This window comes from Thalassophryne amazonica, chromosome 23, assembly GCF_902500255.1.
Source record: "Thalassophryne amazonica chromosome 23, fThaAma1.1, whole genome shotgun sequence".
Classification (NCBI taxonomy): Eukaryota; Metazoa; Chordata; class Actinopteri; order Batrachoidiformes; family Batrachoididae; genus Thalassophryne; species Thalassophryne amazonica.
This window is the reverse complement of record NC_047125.1, coordinates 26,781,306-26,798,864: the sequence shown is the minus strand read 5'-3', so window position 1 is coordinate 26,798,864 and position 17,559 is coordinate 26,781,306. Positions and strand designations below refer to the sequence as shown.

Sequence of the window (17,559 nt, the reverse complement as noted above, 5' to 3'; positions counted from 1 at the left end):
ACAAAATGGCGGACACAAAAGCTCGCAGTGGGATCTCGCGAGTTGTGTGGAATTTGTTGTCCATGCATGACGCGCTCAAGATGGCGTTAAATTCGAATGGCTTCTGTGCTGTGAGTGATTTAAACGGTCTAACTTTTTAAATTAATCATATAGTTCTATCATTCTAATTACATTAACTGTAATACGAGTATATTGGCTTAAGTTTGTTGTTTGGATCAAAGAAAGTTATTGTTTCAGATCTGAGCAGCCTAACCAAACTCCTTTGATAAAATGTCAAATTTATCTCTGCAGTATTTAAAGCAGTTATGCATGGGTAAGAATAAAATTTAGGATATTTTAAAAATTCTTACTATGTGTCGCGAAATTCGGCTAACATGAGATGTAAAAAGACTCACGTTATGTGGCTAAAATCAGTTTTAAATGGACTTTACCCCAAACTACTGTGTTTTGCACGTCTGAGATTTGAAAGTAGAAATTACTTCCAAATCAAATGTTTATATGATTGAGGTTAGCCGAATTACAAAGGTGCCCTTCCCATTTCGTAAAAACTTTGACGTGTTGTAGTTGTATGAACTACACTCGCTGCTCGGTGTATTTAAAAGAAAAGCTGTATTTTCAAAGCGGGGTTCCGTTTGTCGTCAGGCAGCGTTCACGGAGCGCTTTTGTTATCAAGGTAACAAAAACTGCCAAACGTCAACAGGTGTCAAATATCGACGCAATTAGTGGAATAGAGGTGGTGGCCAAATGCGGAAGGGCATCCGGCGTAAAATTTGTGTCAAATCAGCATGCAGATCTACTTTGGATCTGCTGTGGTGACCCCGAGCGAAAACGACTTGAATATGACTTATGTTATTTCTTTTTGACCTACAGTGCATCTGGAAGGTATTCACAGTGCTTCACTTTTTCCCCGTTTTGCTGTTCAGCCTTATTCCAAATTGGATTAAATAATTTTTTTTTCTCAAAATTCTAGACACAGTACCCCATAATGACAATGAGAAGAAATGTTTTTTTTTTTTTTTTTGCTAATTTATTAAAAAATAATAAATCATATGTTCATAAGTATTCACAGCCTCTGTCATGTGATTAAAAAATCACATGCACATGTACTGATGTTTTTTTTTATATTTTTTTAAATTTGCAATGAAAAACTTTTAATGTTGTGATTATGGGGTGTGGTGAGTAGAATTTTGAGGGCAAAAATGAATTTACTACGTTTTGGAATAAGGCTGTAACATAACAAAATGTGGAAAAAAGTGAAGCGCTGTGAATTCTTTCTGGATGCCCTGTAGATGAGTGCTATTGTGCCACACAACGAGGAGCGAGGAAGAGAGAGGCAAGAGGGAAACGGAAGCCGAGGAGGACACAGGAGGAGCAGAGACGGGAGCAGGAAGAGGGCGGAGTCAGATGGAGCTGACGGGAGCGAGAACGTGATGAAGCTGAGGCGCCGAGTTCAACACCTGGAGAAAGAAAAAACGGATCTGATGTCGTCTCACAACCACGAGGTGAATCAGAACTCTGCTAGAAACTCTGCCTTTGTACTTAACTGTAGTACAAAGTAATCAGCCTGAAATAGGGCAAAAACTAAAGCCACAAACCCATATATCTGTATAACACACACACACTTGTCGCTTCTTAAAAGCCATTGGAGAGTCGGTCAGTCAGTTGGTTGCTTGGTCGTGGCCCGATTGTCACCAGTACATGTTGCACTTTGTGTTTAATCAACTAAAAGGGATGTGATGTTTGTGTGTTGTTCAGGTGTTCTGCCTGCAGGTGGAGCTGGTGCGGCTGAGATCAGCAGTGGAGCAAGGCGAGGCAGAGAGGGCGGAGCTCCAGTATCAGCTGACAGCAAGCAAGATAGATGCTGAGCGTTCAAGCAGAGAGAATCACACGCTCACAGGTGCACGAGATATCTGCGCACATTTCAACCAAAAGTCAGACAAACTTCAGGGATCGGTAACGTGCACATTGTAACAATAAAATCCCCCTGAGAGGAACTTCTGAGTTCAAAAACGTTCAAATATTCTGTTGGAGCAACATTTCGTGTTCTGTTTTAGTGTCTGATATCCAGTTTGTGTTTTCAGAGCGAGGAGCAGAGCTCCAGCAGAGGATCCAGGACCTCAGCAAAGCTCTGGATGTCAGCCAGCGTTCCAGGGCGGAGGACCAGCATGCTTTGCAGCAGGAAATTGAAGAGCGCCACAAGATGCTTCAGAGCTCCACTGCTGAAAAGAGACAACTGAACCGACAGCTTCAGGTTCAAAACGCAACATAAATGAGCCAAATGACCACAAAAATCCAGGAGAACCAAGAGCGGATCAGGATCAGTCTAATCAATATGCTGCTACACTTCCAGGAGCAAGAGGAGGCTCTGCTGGAGTCGGAGAAGAGGGTGGAGAAGCTGAAGAAGGAGAAAGAGGAGGAGAACGAGCTGAACCAACAGCAAGCTGGCAAACTGAAGGAGCTGATGGAGCAAGACGAGAGGACCAGGAGGGAGAAGGAGGTGAGGTGAGGAGCAGCAAGAGAGAAGGAAGTGAGGACAGGAGCTGGTAGGGAGAAGGAGGCGAGAGGGGGAGGAGAGCAGGGAGGTAGAAAGAAATGGTGAGGGCAGCAGGAAGGAGGAGGTAGTGGAGAGGTTGTATTTACTAAACATAAAAAATGCTAACAAGCTAATCTGTACCTAGCTATATAGTTAGCATGTGCTTGCTATTAGTCTTAATCTGTAGTTTCTTAAATATGCTCTTAGCATGCTAACTGTGCTAACTATGCTGTGCAATGAGTCTCTCGTAAAACATTTAATGTTGTAACACAAATGCCCTGAGATCGACGAACCGCCTCTCGCCCGATGGCCACTACGATAGGCTCCACCCCCATGACCCTTCAGTAGAAATAAGCAGGTTTAGAAAATTAACGGATGGACATTTATGGAAACATGAGGACAGTTTTGTGTCAGCTGCACAGATTCGATGTTAGATGTTATGCTAATGCTACCATCAGCGCCTTCTGTGACATGCTAACAGTGATGCTAGAGTTACCGTTGCAGTAGTCCCGCAGTGCTATTAGCAGAAAATATGTTGTGCTGTTTTATGTGCAGCTGTCGGATCAGAGGCTGAAATCTTTGGAGTCAAACATGGAGGTGGCGCGCGCGGCTCACCTGGAGTCCCAGATCAAATCTGACATCATGCAGGTGACACCGTTTCTGCCTCATTCACTTCAGATGTAGCTGTTTAGCAGGATGCAGCCTGTGTAGCATTTTTATTAATTTTATAAAAATATCAATCGCTTGTTGATGACTTGACTTTGTAGAGGCGCATTCTGGAGCTGGAGGCGGCACTGGCATTGGAGCGCTCTGGCCAGCAGGAGGCGCAGTGCAACTTGGACCTGCTGCGTTCACAGTTCAGAGAGGTGGAGCGAGCTTACAATGTGGAGAGAGAGAGGAGCAGCAACGCAGAGCACAGTCTGCAGCGGTCAGATCGCAAACTGCACACATTACATTTTCTAATCTAAATTTAAATGTTTTTACTAGCATGTTGCCTGTGGGGATCCATGGGCTCTAGATTGGGTAGTGTTTATAAAATAGGTAGCTGACATTTTTCATCAAACACAATACAGTTTTCACTCATGGTACTGTCAACATGAAACTTAACTCACTCATGGTAATGGCAACATGAGCCTTAACTAAACTGACTAAACCAATTAAACTACAAAAGCACAATAAATCAATAACAACACTGTTAAACTAACGAACCACAATAATAACATTTAAAACCCCGAACTCCCATGGTGCATTGCAGCACAACATCCATTGTTTACTGGTTAGATAAAATTGCTAATTTCTCCAAAAATATTTGCCCTATCAACTTTCCATTTTCACAGTGTTCATCCTTGACCCGAAAATCATAAGCATGCGGAACGGTAAAAGCCATACACATACAGGCCACTTGGCTATTAAAATAAAAATTTGCTTTTCTGATTTTTACATTTTTCTTGTTTGTTTACTTTTAAAAAAGACTGTGTTGTTGTAGTAATAATAATTATATTATTTTCTGCTACAGTATAATTTTTTTTAAATTTCTTTGGTTAATGACACATTTGTATGCTACATTTAATGCTTATTATACATTGTACAAAATCTTAATTTTATATCAATATATAAGTTGAAACATGCTTACTTATTATAAACACCTTATATGTAATGTTTAAAATACTTAATACTTCAATCTTGCCATTACGTTTGTAAATTTTAATCATTTTTAAAAACAAAAATATACCTAAGCATGCCACTTCATATTATTTAAAATAATTAAATCAGTTTGTGCTACTTATTGTCTATAGAATTCCACTATTATGCAGACGACCCATTTTGATTTGAAATATTGATCATTTGAATGTTGTGTTATAAGCTTTCAACTGTGATTTTTGTTTTTTCTTTAAAAAAAAAAAAGACTTTTGGTGGAACATTTTCTGTTTTTTGTGCATGAAGCTTGCAGGCAGAGTCCAATCGGCGCATAATCGAGCTTAAAGCTGCACTGGAAACTGAGCAAAAGATGACCTCTGACCTCACAGACCAGTTAGAGGAAGAGAAGAAGCAGCACGGCAGCACTTTCTCGTTACTCGAGCAGGTAATACAGGTTGTATATTCAGGCTGTTGATCTGCTTCACTTTGTTAATGGCAGGATTTGAATTCCAGCCGATGTTAAAATCATTAATCCAGACATGCACCCCCAATGCACGATCTTAATCCTGACCTCATCTCAGCTTTCGTGTTTGTCCTCATGAGCACACTGACGCACGGCGTCCCTCAAGATAGAACGAGTCTTCACTTTAGCCAAATAACAAACAGTCTAAAAATCTACTCGTATGCAGAAATTCCTAAATTCCCTCTAATTTCTCTAACAGATTAGAAAGTTGGAGGTAATCTCCAGAAGAGTTACAACTTTATTACATCTTAAAGTCCGTGACGATGTCTTCAAATGTGGGTTATTCTCTGCCAAGGGGTCTCCATGATACCCCCTCGGATTTTGTTGGAAAAAAATTCTTAATTGTAGATTTATGTTTCTACCCAACATGCGAAATATTGACTTTCAGTTCTTCATACTTTAAAAAATAAAGACCTTTAACGTTTGGCCCTTTAAAAAAAAAAAAGCCATGTGACAAATGGCATTCTTTCCCAGCTTCAGGAATGATAATTTTATAATCATCTAGGAAACAAATTTTGCAGATGTTTACTAAATGGCATCCAAATGCTTGAATTATGGCATCAGTTAGTATTTAGAATGGATTTTATTTTTTTATATTTTTTTTACTCTGTAGAAAGGTAAAAATGGCTATATTTTTTGTCTAAAATAAGGTAAAACTGCAGGAGCCTTTCAGAAAATATGCAACAACTTAGAGTAATTAATGAAGTCATCAGCTATAAACAGGCACATTTTTTTTGGAAGGACAACACAATTAAGTGATTAATTGTTAAAGTTATAACATGTTTCTTCCAAAGATTGCCTTGTTTAAGATTAAATCTACTAACCAATTTAAATTATTTATGACTTTGTATAAAAAAATAAATTTTTATTCACATGGACTTTTTTATGACTAGACTTATCTGACCAACAGTCGAAAAAGAAGCATATCATCAACAAAGAGACAATCTACTAGAGGCCACTAGGGGTCAGCGACGAGTCTCTTCAGTGGTTCCACCAATGAGGTTCCATTTTCAGCCCTGTGTATTTGTCATCAGGATAACACAAAAAAAACCTGAGTGACTTTCAGTGAAATGTGTTGGGCACGTTGTAAATCTGTATAGATTTTGAGGCCGATGAGGATTACAGATTATTTATGTTTTCGCCGTACCCAGTGGCAGCTGGTGAAAAACCGTCTTGGTGGGGCTGCTGTGCCAATAGATTCCCTTGCCTTGTCCAGTACAGGCATTCAAGTGAACAGTCGGAAAATTACCACAATTCCACAATAATCATTTCATGTCCTTCTCAAAATCTGCAGTTTTACAGATAAAGTTAACCATTTACAGCTATTAAGGTAATATTTTGCATGAACATTACTGAGTGGAATGGAGGCAAACTAAAGAAGCTAGAAAAACTTAAATTAAATAACTTGACTAACTAATAACACCAAAACCTTTAAATTAAATTGGTTAAAATTAATTAACTGTAGAGGACAAAGCAAATTAAGTATACAAAACCACTTAATTAAATGCGTTGCTAAACCTGGGTTTGTCTTACTATAAGTGTCTTGTGTGAACTCAGTGGCTGAGTTAGAATTTCTTTAAAAAAAAACATGCAAATTGCTATTTTAGGGTTTTTGTTTTGTTTTGTTTTTAAACTGAGCAAATAATTTGTTTTAGAGTGTGGAATACGCCAAAGAATATTTCACTTCTGTGAACTGATCCTCATAACGTGTAGTGAAATCAAAATGCCAGCATGGCTGCAGCTTTGAACACTGTTACAAACAGCCCCGGCCTCCCCTATTACCATTATAACTGGTCTGCTGTCCCAATAAAGATCACAGCTTTGACCCCCTAAAACAAACAAAAAAAAAATCACTCATTCGTTTTATCTTAAATTTTCATCCTTGTTTCCACACCAGGAGCAACATTCAGGAATAAATCCGAGCAGCTCGTCAGCTCACCTGAGCTGAAGTGGATCCAGAGGAGTCAGTCCGCAGCTGGCAGAGGTGGATGCGCTCCTTTCCACCCCGCAGTAAAGAGCGCAGATAGGGGTGGTGGCCAAGTGGTTAATGCACTTGGTTTCAGTTCAGAAGGTTCCGGGTTCAAATCCCACCCCTGCCACATTTCTCCATGTAATGTGGAGTTGCGTCAGGAAGGGCATCCGGCGTAAAACTTGTGCCAATTCAACATGCAGATCCACCTTGGATTTGCTGTGGTGACCCCGAGTGCAAACAAGGGAGAAGCCGAAGGGACTTACTTTAGTAAAGAGCGCAGATCAGCAGCCTCCGTGTAGCAAGGGCTAAAATTCCGGCGCCCCAAAGCCATTAATTTTGGCAATGTTGATTTGCCAAATATTTATTAATTTTCCCTAGCAACTACATACAATTGGTTATTTCGCTGCACTTCAAGGGCGCTTTGAATGAGCGCCCAAGACGAGGAATGATATGTTCTCTGCTTCTGTCGGTGGAAATGCACTGTTGAATGAGAGTCAGTTAGAGGAAGTGTTGTTTTGATCATTCATATTACATGTAGGCACATACTATTAAGTAAAACTGACACTGATAATACTTTTTAAATATATATATATATTATGACTTTTCCCCTCCACATCTAGGAGGGCAGCGCCCTAGCGCCCCCTATGGGCCAGCCGCCACTGGCCGTACCTCCCAGACATGGGGTCAAATACTTTTGTATTTGGCCCCATGTCTGGTACCTCCCAATGAGCTTCATGCTGTTTGTGCTTTTGGAAAAACGGCACCTCCTCCTGCACAGTAAGAAGGTTCCAAAGTTATTGGCAGTGTTATGTCCTCTTGTGAATTTAATGTGTTTTCTTCTTCAGACAACTCAAAGGCATCATGAGGCTGAAGAAGTTGGTATGAAATTAATCCAACAGATTAGAGAGACTCTCCAACACCACAACGGCACAGGTACATGCTGAAATCGACAACTAGCCTGTTGTTGGTCTACAATTATTTCAAAGATTTGAGGTGATTATCAAGTATGTAATTGAAGTGCGACACGGGATACACACCTCTCGTAACGTGTGTGTTTGTAGGCCGTACGTCTACAGAGGATGATGGGAGCTGTAGTCCTGCTTCTGCCCTTGTGAACCACCTGAAGGCCACTCTGAGCGACTACCAGCACAGTCTGGAACAGATGGACAAACAGGTGTTGTGTGCAGTTTAACTGTTAACCCTAAAGCAGCAGCATCGAGTAAATATTGGTGTCATTGAAAGTGAACGAGTGTCTACAAACAGTTCGGGCTCATAATCTGTAGCACATTTCAGTTACTTCATCAAGATGAGGATTATTTAATAGCTGCACCATGTTGGGCTGCAATTTCCAATTTTTGTACTCTATTAAGATGTCGATTACTTATTTATTATGTCCGCCAAGGACTGTCTGTTAGCAAGATTTCATCAAAACTACTGCACGGATTTTTATGAAATTTTCAACAGAGATGGATATTAGACCAAGGAAGACTTCATTAAATTTTGGAGGGGATCCAGATCTGGATTCTGGATTGAGTTTCACGTTATATAGGCTTTGAAGGATTACTTTTAGCAGGATTACGTCAAAACTACTGCACGGATTTTGATGAAAGTTTCAACACAGATGGATATTATGCCAGGAAAGACTCCACTGACTTTTGGAGTTGATCCGGAGGTGATCTTGTTTATTTTTCAGTCCTTTGGATTGTATGTCTGAAAAGGACTAATGCCATCAAGATTCGTCTCCGGTCTGTTGACGAAATTTGATAGGGACATTGCTGAGGGACCTCACTGGTCATGGAAGTTTGGACACATGGATTAAAAAACCCTGTGACCCCACCCCCCACCCCCCAAGGGCCTCCTAGAATGGCAAAAGAAACAATTTTCCTACTTAAAAAATAAATTTGAAAAAAAAACAACAACCAGACAAACAAAAACAATTAAATAAGGTTTTCTGTAATTTAGCCAAAAGAGTCTGAGGATGCAAATTCTACTGTATGACTTGGGCGCCATCTGGTGTTGTAAATAACAGGGGGTGCAAATTGCTATCATTATTTTTTAAGCTGTGCGTTGTTCTCCATTAATCTTTAAATTGTTTATTATCAGAGGGGAAGAAAGAAACCATAAATAAAATCTGAAAATTTGGAAGGTTCATGTTTAAAAAAAAAAAAAAAAAAAAAAAAGGTATCAAAATGATTAACTGATTATTGCAAGTAGATAATGATTAATTATATCATGAGCTATTGGTCAAACATAGACCCATGTGACATTTGAACCAAGCTTCAGAGCGCCTACATCCACCAAGGCTCAAAGCAGGGCCTCCTAAAGTGCTGTCTATCCATTTTTAACTGATGCTTCCTAATGGTTGAATTTGTGGTCCCTGGCAGGTCCAGGATTTGGTGCTGGCCTCCCAGAGGCTGGAGGAGGAGAAGCAGGCTCTTCAAAATGTGACCTCAGAGCAGAGCAGACAGCTGGAGGTGTGTCTATCTGTGTTTGTGTGTCTGATCTCAGACCAGTGCTGACTGTGAGACGCACGGTCTGAGGACGATCCCTCGCTCGGTCTTGTGTGCAGGAGGGACAGCTGGTTCTGGTCAAACTGAAAGAGGAAGTGACACGCCTACAGCAGGAGAGCTCCGATTGGTTGATGCAGAGCCAGAAGCTGAAGGTGCAGCTGGAGAAGGAGAGGGAGGAAATGGAGCGAGGGAGGGAGGAGAGGACAGCAGAAATCCAGAAGATGACTGAAGACTACCGGATGGAGACACAAGTACTGACATGTGTCAATCAACTGATCATTGATCTATTTATCTATCGTTCTCTGTTTACTTGTTTTGGAAGATTTATGTGTTTGAGAGCTACACCTGACATGGCAACTGCTTTCCTTTTACTTTATTTTTCTTTTGCCTTCTTTCTTTTTTATAGTTCTTTATTTCTATCCAGTTTCTTTTGATTTTTCTTTTCTTTTTATATAATTTTCTTTATTTTCCTTCCTTTTTGTTTTTCTTTCTTTCCATTTCTTTGTTTTATATCTTTTTAATTTTTTTCTTTATTTTTAAAGTCTTTGATTTTTTTTTTCGTTCTTTCATTTTGTGTCCCCTCCTGCTCCCAATTTATTAATTTACATATTTATTTAACTTTCCTGCTCTCACTCTTGTCGTCTCACAGGACGTGATGTTACTTTGAAAATATTAAGGTTTTTGTAAAACTGACAGAAACTGCGTCCGTCTGTGTGCAGACGCGCCTGTCCTTCCTCTACTGTCTCTGTCAGCGGCTGATTGCTGGCTGTGTCCTCCTTGATCAACCCCAGAGCATCGTGGGTAACTTCACCTGGGCGGAGCTGTGCGACGTTATCAACAAACACGTCGACCAGCTGACCTCTGACCTCCAACAGGCTAAAGAGCAGGTGAGGAGTGAGTGATTGTGAGATTGTCATTTTATTCTTCGTAAACTGGAGGTCACTCATTGTTCTCTGGAGGCCTGAACTGGAACAGAAACTACACGAAAACTACATTTTTGGATTGGTGGCTCCACCTTAGATACAGAAGTCTTGAATCAATGTCCTCGCTCCCTCTCTGTGTGTCCGTCTGTCTCCAGGTAGTCCACCTGAGGAGCGTGTGTGAGAAGAAGAGCATGCATGTGTGCGAGCTGCAGCATAGTCATAAATGTGCGTTGTCTCGCCTGGAGGCAGAGTGGAGTCGCAGACACGCCCTCACTGTGACACACCTGCAGGTAACACTGACGGACCTCATGACGTCCAATGCAGAAAAGTCCATTTTTTTAAATGTGTGTATCAATAAAATATTTATGGAATGACATTTTCTGAGCCTATAGTGCAGGTCTCTTGATGGCTTCCCTCACTTGCGACTCCTTCAAAGCTGTCCTGGATGTCTTGGTGGCTTTACTCTAGACAGATTCTGTCCTTCTCATTTCTAAATGACTGATTGAACTGAACTTTGAACCAATAATTTGCATCACTTTTTACCAAAATTAGAGCAGCTTTAACTTTTGACCCCTGTACAAACTGAAATTGACCTTTGTCACCATTCTTGCTGTTTTTACCTCATAACTCCAGAACATTCAGTCGCAGAAAGTCCAAACTATACCTTTTTGGAATCTTTGTGATCAGACAAATAATGTGGTATAGTTTTCAATATGAGTGGAGCATCTTTTAATTTTGACCCCTGTGTAATTCTTCAGTTGACCCCTACCTGGCTGCCTACTGAAAATTCAAATGACTCTCTTTTTTTTTTTTTTTTTTAAGAGTAACATCAAAGGTGTATTTGTGCCAAATTGGTGCTTCTGTCACCATTTGCAGGATTCTTCTGTAAATCTTCTGTTATCTGCTGCACTATTGACATTTGCACATGTTTTGGCGCCGCACTCACCCGCACTTTGTCGTGACAATCCCACCCGCTGTGTTCCTAGCTGGATGCCACACTTTGTGCTGCTGGACGCTGCGTATATAAAATAATTATTTCGTAGAGGATTAATCATTTTCTGTCAGAGTGTGGCTGTTGAAAACACCTCTGATCGCTCTGTGTTTTTGGTCAGAGGACCGCTTCATCTGCAGTTCCACCCCCCCCCCCCCACCCCCCCTTCTTTCCTGCTCTTCATGAGGTGGAGAATGTATTTGGAACCCTCTAAAAAGGTAATTATTTGTAATGTTTATATTGTAATAGCTTGGTAAAACAGTTGCATGTTCATTCCTTCTTATGAGCAGCTGTAACAGTATGTTTATGATTGATTTAGCATTTCGTTATAATTGTTCAGATGAGCTGCGCTGTGACGCAGTGCGCTGACACAATCACTCTCACTCACACGCAGTGTTTTTTAATTGTTTGCGCAATGTTCACATGAAGTTCGTGTAATTAATGCGTGACAGGGATTTTGAACATTTAAAAATTTTTGTTGCACCCTTGCATGAAGCCGTGAACAGTTTACAATGTTTTACAGCGACTTAACACAGACATGAAACAGGTCGGCAGACTTGTTTTTTGATTCCTCAGCTATTGAACAGCAGTTTAAAGGGGTTTTTTGGGGGGTGGGGGGGCAAAACATGCTGACTAGCATAATGTCCTCAGTGGAGAAGCATGAAGACACTTAAAACACACATGCTTGTGCACAGATCCTGGCATCCTCCCGGCATGTCCTGTTTTTTTTTGTTTTTTTGCGTTCCCTCGAGGCTCCTGACAGACTCTTAGAGCTGAATCAGCTGAATCTCTAAAGTTCTGAAAACTAAAGACGAAATGAAAGTGGTCTCTTGTCCCTTTTGTCAACTTTCCCAGCGGGTCCTGAGGGAAGGTAAAGTCGTTTCAGTGCCGCCTGATGGATTTTCACCTTCAGGGAAAAAAAAACCAAATCTCTGAACACAGTTGACGAACGGTTTGGAGAATTCCTTAAAGTGAGCTCTTTTTTTTTTTTACGCCTTTCCACTTTTCATGGGCATGAAGACATAAAAGGCAATGGTCATCTGACCCCACTAACCTTGACCTTGACCCAAGTGATTGACCTCTGACTGACCTTGCCTGGGCAGTTCTGGAATCTACCTAAGTTAGTGCCACCTGACGTACCAAGTTTGGTAGAAATCGGCAAAAGGACCTGGGAGACCAACAAACATACATGCATGACCTTTGACCCCATGATTGACCTTTGGCAAGTTTGACCTTACTGGCCACTTCCGCAACCTGCCTCCATGTGTGCCAGTTGTTCATGTAAGTCTGAGTGAAAGACTTCAATTTTGACTTTTTGGCCTCACTTGGGTAATTCCAGAAGCAGCCACATATGTGCCAGGTTTGGTGGTGGGGAATTGACCTTTGGCCCCAGTGACCTTGACCTTTGCTCTCACTCTGTCTGTTTTTACAGTCACTTCGGTCTCAGTGCGACTCTCTCCGTGATAATGTCTCCTCACTTGAACGCCGTCGCTCCTTGTTGACCTCTGGCCTCTCTCGACTTCAGAGCCTCCTCTCCCAGAGCCGCGGGGAGTCGGCGTCCCTCCTGTCGGGCTGCGCCCTGCTGGCGGGGGTGTTGGTGCACGCTAACCGATTCACGTGCGCGCTCGCCGAGCAGAAAGCGCTCCTGCACAGACAGCTGGCTGAGGCGCGAGAGCTCGAGGAGGAGGTGAGGAGGCTGGCTGCTGCTCTGGGAGGTGAGAAAGACGAGGAGGAGGAGCAGAAGAGAGTGAGGAGGAGGAGGTGGAGGAAGAGCGTGTGTGTGGTGTTGGCAGTAAGGAGGTGGTCCAAAATGGCCAAAAACACATCGGTGTTGTTTCGGCTGGAGAGGGGAGAAGACGTTCCCACCGTGTGCATGTGCGTCTGTGGGGAGTCGCCAGAGACCATAAAGAGGGGACGCAGCTCCTCGTGGACAGGTGAGTCCTCTGCACAAAGTACAACTTGGTGTCACGTGTAGAAATGTCGACATTGTTCCAGAAATGAATTACCGATACGTGACCAAGCGTGCTTGTAGCTTCGCATCTGCAGTACAAAAACTTGACCTGAAGGTGGCAGCGTATTTCTGTCACAGTTTGGGGGAAAAAGGGATTCTGTCATCTGACTGTGGACATGATAACTCAAAAACGGTTGGGCGGATTTTCTTCAAACTTGGTGGGAATATTATTTGGGTACATATTCAGAGGTGATTAGATTTTGGAGTAGTTTGAACTCAGGTAAAAAAAAAGCAAAGTCTGAAAAACACTTCATTTTATGTATTGTATTTTATATCTCAATGACCAAAAGCCTAGATAGATAATATGAAGCATATATTGATCAGCAAAATATTTGTGATTCATTTGAATACACAATCAAAATCCCCCCCCCCCCCCCCCCCCCCCCCCCCCCCCAAAAAAAAAATTATATATATGTGTATGAGGACTCTAATGCTTACAGAGTCTACCTGTGGGTATCCATAAAGAAGCTTGAACTTGAAAGACTATTACAAACATATGCTGTATTTTTTGGAGTATAAGTTGCTTACACTCCAGTGTAACCTATGCTCCCACCCCCAAAGACATTTTTTGTCAGGTGCGACTTATACTCCATAAAATATGCTATATTGTAGACTTATTTCGTGGCCCCCTGAGTTTTATTGTCTTTGCAGCCGTTGGTCGCATTTCTTTTTGCCAGTTATTTGGCGCTCATGTCTTTCTCAATCTGTGTTCCAGATGAAGAGTGTCGTGAATGGGCGTGTTCACAATGGCTCCGCTCCAAAACGCTCTCCTCTGTCATAGCATCCTCTATGGCTGACCTGCAGAGGGTGCTGAAACATAGCGGTAACCTTGCTCACTCACAGTTTTACCTGCCTTCAGATTGTTGTAGAAATGTGCTTCATCTCTGTTTTTGTTTTTTTCTTTTTAGGCTCCTCCCCTCTCGGTGTAATAGCGGCAGCTCGTTCTGGTTTGTCCCGCCTCCTCGATCACCTCAATCAATCAGGTGCAGGAACCAGTCTGCCGTCAATCATAACGCCATGCAGAGTTGACGAGGACAGTTTGGTAGCTCGGCTGCAACTTGGACTGAGCAGAGCAAATCCTTCAGAACCCAGAAGGAAGGTCCGGGAACTGAATTCTAAAAATACTATTCTGTGGTGCTCCAAATACTTTAACTGAGACTGCTGTACTGTGCAAAAAAAAGAAAAAAAAGAAAAGAAAAAACCTGCTGTTGGTCAGAGTCTGACAGATTTGAAAGTACTTCCCAAATTTAGCAAAAGTACTTCAGTTTTGTTAAAAATTACACAAATATATGTGGATTTTGTTCAACAATGCAGGAACCACTTCAAAAGCATTTTTTTATTCCTCACACACTCAGCAAGCTTTTTTTTTTTTTTTTTACACCATTCATCTTGTGTACCAAAGACAAATATCTTTTGTCAATAATTTAACCGATTAAATGGGCTGCAGTTAATTATTTTTTACCACATTCAAGTAAATTTAAGTGTCATCTGTAGAGTTCTAATAATTGTTTTTGACAATTTAGCTCATTTAAAAACAAGTAGCGTTAAATTAAGAAGGCTTAAACATTGAGCCTTGCGGAACTCCAAAGTCATTATGGTTCACTTGGATGCATGGTTTGTGAGACAAAATAGTTCCTGTCCTCACAATGAGATGTAATTTTAGTGCTTGTTACTGCTATTGTTGATTACAGTTAAAAACTCAATAGTGAGTAGAATTTTCTCTGGCATTTACATTTGCGTGTTTCCATCAGGCCTTGGTTTCCGCACTCCAACAGCATTTCCTGCTCTTCACTCAACGGTTGCACTGTGCTGAGGTGGAGAGGCGGAGCCTGAGGATGGAGTTGACCATTCTGAAACGAGGTGGCAGTGGAGAAAGAGGGCACGGACGGAATCCCAAAGGGTTGATAGAAAAAGTGAGGAAGTGTTCACATTGTAATGTCATATTGTTTTCTTGGTCTTTAATCTCACAGCTTTTGCAGAGTTGGTAATCTTTGTGTTAAATGTGTTTGTAGGTTCCTTCAGAACGTTACCAGGCTGTGTGTTCAGAGCTCCAACAGCTTCTCAGCAGGGAACATCAGGTCCAGCAGCTTGCTCAGGAACAAACAGAGCAGATTCGCTCTTTGCAGCACCTAGAGAAGGCAAAGAAAACTGAGCAAACACAAAAACAGTGCACGTTGAACCACATCAGAAAGGCACATCAAGCAAAAACATTAAATCTTCAAATGTTAACAACCACGGGAACAAACTGATAGCATGCTAAAGTTACGCAGTGAAAATATCATCTAAAACCAGCAATATCACATAGCCATTAGCAACACATTACAACAAGCATAACAAATACATTCACATTGGCATGTCACTAGCGTATTTACAGTTGGCAAGGTAACATGCTTATTTTTCGCATGGTCATGCTAGCAGCAAGCATGATAAGCTAGCTGGTAACCAGTAGTTTATTAAAACAATAGTGTTTTCACTGATGATAGAATTGTTGCTAACATTAATGCTAACATACAAGTACTTTTGAAGAGCTAACACATTACAACTAGTATAAAAAAATACATTTGCATTGGTACGTCACTAGTGTATTTACAGTTGTCAAGATAACATGCTTATTTTTCGCATGGTCATGCTAGCAGTAAGCATGATAAGGTAGCTGGTAACCAGTAGTTTATTAGTAGTTCATTTGTACGCTAAAAATAGATACAGGTATAAACAGAAAAGAGTAGCGTACAGCAGAGATAGCCACTTCTCAGTTTGCAACTTCATATGAAAACACTCTGTAGATTTTTTGTGCCATCAGTAAAGTGAGAGTGATGCTATTTTATTAGTATTTGAATGTTAGCATATAAACTAATAGCACGTTGATGCCAGTATGTCTACAGGCTAGTACTAACAAGTTAGCATAACGATGTTACTGGTAATTGGCGTGAACATTTTGGCATCACAATGATGCGACACAAAAGAATGACCTTGAATGTTTGTTCTGCGTTTTTTTATTTTATTTTATTTATTTATTTTTTTAGCAGGGAGTCTAAGCCACTAGCTAATCCGCTTTAGCCACTTTAAGATGGATTTTCTAGTTTAAATTAAAAAAAAAAAAATCAATGAGAACATGATGCACCGATTTTGTCTTCAGTCTCTGTCCGAAGCCCGTCAGGAAGTGAGTCGGAAGCACCGCTCGCTGAGAATTCTGGGTAAACATCTGTCAGGTGTTCACAAGAAGAAGAAGCAGCTCGAAGAAGAACTGCGGCGAGCTGAGGGCGAGCTAAAGCATGCTGCCAGGTAAGCCTCGCCTCCTCTGGGATGACGTTTATCCGCCAGATGAGTCCGTGTTAAAACCAAAATATGTGATGGCCGCTGTGAGACTGTCCTCCAATCCTGATCTGTGGATTGGTCTCTCTGTTACAGACGCCAGAATTATGTGCTACGCTACATGACGGCGGCAGAGACGAGCTACGACCAGGTGACGGCTTGCACACACTGTCCGTTCTTACACGCAGCACACACGCATGTTCACATGAAGCTGTTTGTTCTTCAGGTCAGAGAGCATCTCAGCCAATCACATGCCTGCCTGTCGGCTCAGTCCCTCCCTGATCCAACCCCCCCAGAGCCCAGTGGACCAGAGTGCATCATGGGAGCACCTGAGGTGGCAGCTTGCCAGGTAAGACAAAAGAAGCTTGCTTTAAATCTTCAAACATAACAAATAAATAATTAAAAAATAAAATCACTTGATTTATTGGAAATGCAAAATTCTAAATGTTTTTAGTAAGCTGTCAAACTATAGGTGTGCATGCTCTTACTCACTATATTCTCTTGGCTCCTTTCTCTTTCCCTCTTGTGTCCTTCCTTCAATCCCCTCTTTTATGTGCTTCCTCTCTTGCATCCTTCGTTCTGTTGCATTCTTCCTTCCCTCTCTTCCTTCAGTCCCTGCTCTCCACCTTCTCTGGGCTCTGTCAGATGTTTATTTCCAGGATCAATTGGAAGGAGCGCAATGTTTCCGCCCACAACAATCAAACGGCCGTGTTGTGCAGTAAAACGCAGGATACCTGTTTCCATAACGACCGTACCTGCGTAAGATGACATCGTCATGTTTGACACGGACTCTAAATTGTTACAAAAAAAAGAAAAAATTTCCAGGAAGCATGCTGCATTTCCCCAGCGTTTACATTCAGGGGTCAAATGTCAGATTATTAGAAAATGTGCTTGTACCATCTCCTCCAATCCAAACTCCTCCTCTTTGTGTCTCACCCCTGAACACAACAGAGGAAAAGAGTCACAAAGAAAACCAAAACTGACTGCAAAGAACTGAAAACAGAAGGTAAATTAAGTAAAGTGGGAAAAAATTAAGTCAAGTTGTGTTTACAGGGTGTGATGGATTTTATACTGAACAAAATGACATGAAAACATTTTATTATTACTTGCTAAGATTCTGTCAAGCTCCTAATTATGAACAGCTGT

At 41.4% G+C, this 17,559-nt stretch overlaps 1 protein-coding gene across 2 annotated transcripts; it reads left to right on the top strand.

Moving 5' to 3' along the window:
* Positions 1-68: 68 nt before the first annotated feature.
* Positions 69-17,224, top strand: LOC117505223 (coiled-coil domain-containing protein 171). Of its 2 annotated transcripts, XM_034164810.1 has the most exons (23): positions 69-110; positions 1,290-1,502; positions 1,756-1,897; positions 2,082-2,251; positions 2,351-2,497; positions 3,089-3,181; positions 3,301-3,461; positions 4,478-4,616; positions 7,512-7,599; positions 7,728-7,840; positions 9,051-9,140; positions 9,236-9,427; positions 9,896-10,063; positions 10,255-10,389; positions 12,523-13,024; positions 13,817-13,924; positions 14,010-14,200; positions 14,853-15,014; positions 15,114-15,293; positions 16,238-16,383; positions 16,510-16,564; positions 16,640-16,762; positions 17,026-17,224. In XM_034164810.1, exons 1-23 carry the CDS (start codon positions 81-83, stop codon positions 17,179-17,181), a joined length of 3,504 nt encoding a protein of 1,167 aa, XP_034020701.1. In that variant the 5' UTR covers positions 69-80; the 3' UTR covers positions 17,182-17,224. The 2 variants fall into 2 exon arrangements, with proteins under 2 accessions (XP_034020701.1, XP_034020700.1); XM_034164809.1 differs by having other exon boundaries at positions 15,114-15,239; positions 16,510-16,762.
* Positions 17,225-17,559: the final 335 nt, after the last annotated feature.